The sequence below is a fragment of the Mus pahari genome, chromosome 10 (assembly GCF_900095145.1).
Source record: "Mus pahari chromosome 10, PAHARI_EIJ_v1.1, whole genome shotgun sequence".
Classification (NCBI taxonomy): Eukaryota; Metazoa; Chordata; class Mammalia; order Rodentia; family Muridae; genus Mus; species Mus pahari.
The window spans coordinates 92,373,390-92,378,405 of NC_034599.1; the positions used below are offsets into that span (position 1 = coordinate 92,373,390).

At 43.3% G+C, this 5,016-nt stretch overlaps 1 protein-coding gene across 1 annotated transcript in view; it reads right to left on the minus strand.

Moving 5' to 3' along the window:
* LOC110328422 (coxsackievirus and adenovirus receptor homolog) overlaps positions 1-2,684 on the minus strand; it is a 12,483-nt gene extending 9,799 nt beyond the window's left edge. The window contains exons 1-2 of the mRNA XM_021207826.1: positions 2,592-2,684; positions 1,564-1,764 (exon numbers count right to left, since the gene is read on the minus strand). Coding sequence (XP_021063485.1) covers positions 1,564-1,764; positions 2,592-2,684 — 294 coding nt within the window. The remainder of the gene's footprint in view (positions 1-1,563; positions 1,765-2,591) is intronic.
* Between the last annotated feature and the right edge of the window lie 2,332 nt (positions 2,685-5,016).

The following is a 5,016-nucleotide window of genomic DNA, read 5'->3' on the forward strand; positions in this document are numbered from 1 at the left end:
AGAGAGAGAGAGAGAGAGAGAGAGAGAGAGAGAGAGAGAGAGAGAGAGAGAGAGAGAGAGAGAGTACGCACTAACTCATTGGCCTAGGTATATGTTTAAAACATTTCTTATTTTATCTTTTTTTCTAGTTCTCTTTCTAAAATGGTTAATCACATTTATTTTAGTATTTTTGAGGAGGCATTTTAAACTTTCACAACATTTACAAGATTTGTATTCTGTGACATTGGCATTTAAGACAGGTCCAGTGGTTCAGTGGGTAAAGGAGTGTCCAGTGTAAGCCTGGCCTCCTAAGCTAGAAACCTGGAAACATGTAAAAGAATCAGAAGGAAGCCAACTCCACCCCTGACCTACACATACACACACACACACACACACACACACACACATTCACACTCACATACATACACATACACATTCACACTCACACTCACATACATACATACATACACACACAACACACATTCACACTCACACTCACATACATGCATACATACACACACTTACAACACACATTCACACTCACACACACTCATTCACACTCACATACATACACACTCACACACATTCACACTCACATACATACATACACACACTCACTCACAACACATTCACACTCACACATACTCATTCACACTCACATACACACTCACACAACATTCACACTCACATACACACACATTCACACTCACACATACATACACACATGCACATTCACACTCACATACATACACACACATTCACACTCACACATACATACATACACACACGCACATTCACACTCACATACATACACATTCACACTCACACTCACATACATACACACACAACACACATTTACACTCACACACACTCACTCATTCACACTCACATACATACACACACATTCACACTCACACACACATTCACACTCACCTCACTATTCTATCACCAGCCCCCTAAACACCCAGCTCTTGTCTGTAGAAATCTTGTTAGTCTGTGCAGCAAAAGCAAAAGTTCAGAGCACCCCCCCACACACACAGCTCTGACAGGTATAGTGACAATTAAAGCCTTTTAGACTCCATGTTTCAATGCACATAGAGTGGACTGTGGACCAAGGGCATGAAACGTATTGAATTTTCAGGACAAACTCAGAAGACAGGTTCAAAACAACAACAGCACAGACAGCAACACAGCGTTCCTAAGTCCAGGCTCGGGTTTTTTCTTACCACAAAAGTGTTCGTTTATTTTGAAATATGTCAAGAATTTTGCAAAGAAGTTGTTAGTTGCTTATTTTTCTTATGCAAAAATGTGAAAAAAGCTTTTCATTTTAAGCTATGTGAGGACATTACAAATACTTCACAAGGTCACATTGTATTCCTAGTGCTAGGGGTGGGGCTCAGGGGCAGAGCTCTTTCCTAGCAAGCAGGAGGCCCAGGTTTCACTCCTATCATAGTGGAAATGAACAAATTCGATTATTACTGTAAAAGCCAAGTTTGTCTTCCATAAGTATTGTGACTTCAGCCCCATGAGGTTTCACCCTGTTACTGCGGAGCTGCTCTCGACCAACTATAACAACTTACCAACAACTGTCAGCTGAACGGTTGTCTTGGCAACACCAGGGACTTTTTTCACTTTGCACAGGTAGGTGCCACTGTCGGCAGGCCGAACATTTCTTATTTTTATGGATGCGTCACCAGACACGATACCATTACTTGTAAAATTCACTCGCCCTTTCAGATCTTGATAGAAGTCAGAATAAATTTTATCTACAGCATACAAAATAATCTGAAAAATAAATCCAAAAACAGAAATAAAAAATAGCCAAAACAGAAAAAAATATAAATAAAAACCCATTTCATTACAGCCCTTTACATACCTTGCTGCCATAGAATCACAATTAGATAAGGAAGGAAGGAAGGAAGGAAGGGAGGGAGGAAGGGAAGGAGAGAGGGAGGGAGAGAGGGAGGGAGGAACAACAGACAGAGGAAGGAGTGAAGAGAGAGGTGAGGGTATGCAGGTTGAGGAAACCTACAATATTTAAAGCAGGAAATGACAAATTAGAAATGTGCCCGAGCTGGGTGTGGTGGCGCACTCCTTTAATCCCAGCACTTGGGAGGCAGAGGCAGGCAGATTTCTGAGTTCGAGGCCAGCCTGGTCTACAGAGTGAGTTCCAGGACAGCCAGAGCTACACANGGCAGGCAGATTTCTGAGTTCGAGGCCAGCCTGGTCTACAGAGTGAGTTCCAGGACAGCCAGAGCTACACAGAGAAACCCTGTCTGGAAAAACCAAAAAGAAAAAAAAAAAAGAAAAAGAAATGTGCCCATGCGATCCTTGTTGTAGCCCCACAGTCCCATTTCAAATAAATCTCAGAGCCTGACAGTGAGAACGGTTTGGCGGGACTAGAGGAGCACACATTCCTGTTCATTCCTGTCTGCTCCTGCGTTCCTGCTGCCTCAGAGGCTGCAGTTCATCACCAGGTAGAAACAAGACCGTGACGCTCCTCTGCTTCTGAAGAAGGCTGATGACCATAATTTCCCTGTGTGATCTCATAAAAAGGCAAGCTCCTTTCTTTCTTGATACAAATTTGAAAGCCAGGCATGATGGGGGCACACCTGTAGTTCCAGTAACCGGAAATACTGAGGAATGATCATGAGTTCAAGGCCAATCTGAACCTCCAGGCCAGCTGGAACTATAGAGCGATTCATTGTCCTAAAAAACTAAAATTTAAAAAAGAATACTGCTGAGCTGGAGAGATGGCTCAGAAGTTAAGAGCACTGGCTGCTCTTTCAGGGGATCCAGCACCCATGTGGCAGCTCACAACCATCCATAACATTTTTGTTCATTTATTTTGAAATATGTCAAGAATTTTGCAAAGAAGTTGTTAGTTGCTTACTTTTCTTATGCAAAAAATGTGATAGCTTTTCATTTTAAGCTATGTGAGGAGGACATTACAAATACGTCACAAGGTCACATTATATTCCTAGGGCTTTCTCTCCCTGGGCTAATATAATTTATAAACATCACTTTTTGTCAAAAATAAAATATTTTCATTCGTGTGTGTATGTGGGCCTATGGGTCTGCCGAGGCAAACAGACAGCAATGGGTTTCACTGAGATAGCGCTCCACCTTATTCCCTTAAGACGAGGGTTTTAGTTATGGTTACTGTTTCTGTGATGGAACACCATGACCAAAGGCAAGCAGGGGAGGAAGGGTTTCATTAACTTATGCTTCATCATCATAATTGAAGGAAATCAGGAACTCACACAGGCAGGAACCCAGAGGCCGGAGCTGATGCAGAGGCCATGGAGGGGTACGGATTGCTGGCTTGCTCCTCATGGCTTATTTAGCTGGCTTTCTTACAGAACCCAGGACCACCAGTGGAGAGATGGCACCACCCACAATGGGCTGGATCCTCCCCCACATTGTTCACTAATTAAGACAATGAGCTACAGGCTTGCTTACAGTCTGGTCTTTCGGAAGAATTTCTCAATTGAGGTTCCCTCCTCTCCAGTGAGTGACTGTAGCTTGTGTCAAGCTGACATAAAAGTAGCCAGGACAACAGTGTCTCTCCCTGAACCAGCTGAGATAGAAGCCAGCAGGCCTCCATGGACCTTCTTGTCTCTTGCTCGGGCACAGGGCTGCTGTTGCAGGCAGACATTTCCACACACAGCTTTCCACAGGAGTGGTCAGGTTCTCATGTTCTCACAGCAACTATTTTTACACACTGAACTATCACAGTGCCCAACACCAATTAGTTTTTAAAGTTAAATGGGTCTGGTGAAGCTGATAGAAAGCATTCCAACTGAAATAAAATAAAATAATAAAATAAAATAAATACTAAATGAGAGCCCATACTTGGACGTGGGGTCACTGGATGTGTCTCTTCTTTGGCACCGTCTTTGGCTTTCCAGTGTTCTTCATTTGTCTCTGATCACTTTGATTAGAAAAACTTCTTGTGGTGGTTTGAATATGCTTGGCCCAGAGGGAGTGGTATGATTAGGAGGTGTGGCCTTGTTGGAGAAAGTGTGTCACTGTGGGGTGGGCTTTGCAGGTCTCCTCCTATGCTCAGGCTCCACCGATTGTGGGAGGGAGCTTCCTCCGAGCCCCCTGAGTATCCCAGTCTCTTCTGGTTGCCTTCGAATCAAGATGCAGAACTCTCAGCTCCTCCAGTACTATGTCTGTCTGAATGCTGCCATGCTTCTTGCTATGATGACAATGGACTGAACCTCTGAGTCTGTACGCCAGACCCGATTAAATGTTTGCCTTTATAAGAGTTGCCTTGGTCATGGTGTCTCTTCACAGCAATGGAAACCCTAACTAAAACACTTCTACAACAATCTTTTACATGCTTTCTATAGTTTAACACATATTTTATAGACTTTAAATTTTTCTTCATTTTTGCTTGCTTACATGCTATTACTGTGGGGCCCAGGCTGGCCTGTAAATTGGATGTAGCCCTAAGCTGGCCTCAAACTCGCAAGCCTCCTGCCTCTCCCTCCCTACATAGAAAAGGATTGCAGGCATGTGCCTCCATGATTGGCTTTTTCTGTTTTTAAAGAAGTTGGTTGTATAAGAGATTTATCTGGACTTGAGGAAAACTGACTGTGAGAATATATATGCTCATCACACTGTGTACATCTCATGACCCCTTTGCTGGTTATAGGAGCCTCATGTAAATCTTAAGATCCTACCGGGGCAGGGACAGTGCAGTACACCCAGCTACTAGGAGGAGGGGTTAACATAGAAGGATGACTGGGCTCTGGAATTTGTGGCCAGGCTGAGCAACAAAGACAGAGGACATTGATTCTAAATTCTGACAGAGTCTAGTGATTCTGGATCACACACACACACACACACACACACACACTGCCCAGCCTGCTCAGCATATCCCTACTGTTCCTTGTCTCCTCTTACACACTTTTTTTTTCAAAGATTTATTTATTCATTATATGTAAGTACATTGGAGCTATCTTCAGACACTCCAGAAGAGGGTGTCAGATCTCATTATAGATGGTTGTGAGCCACCATGGGGTTGTT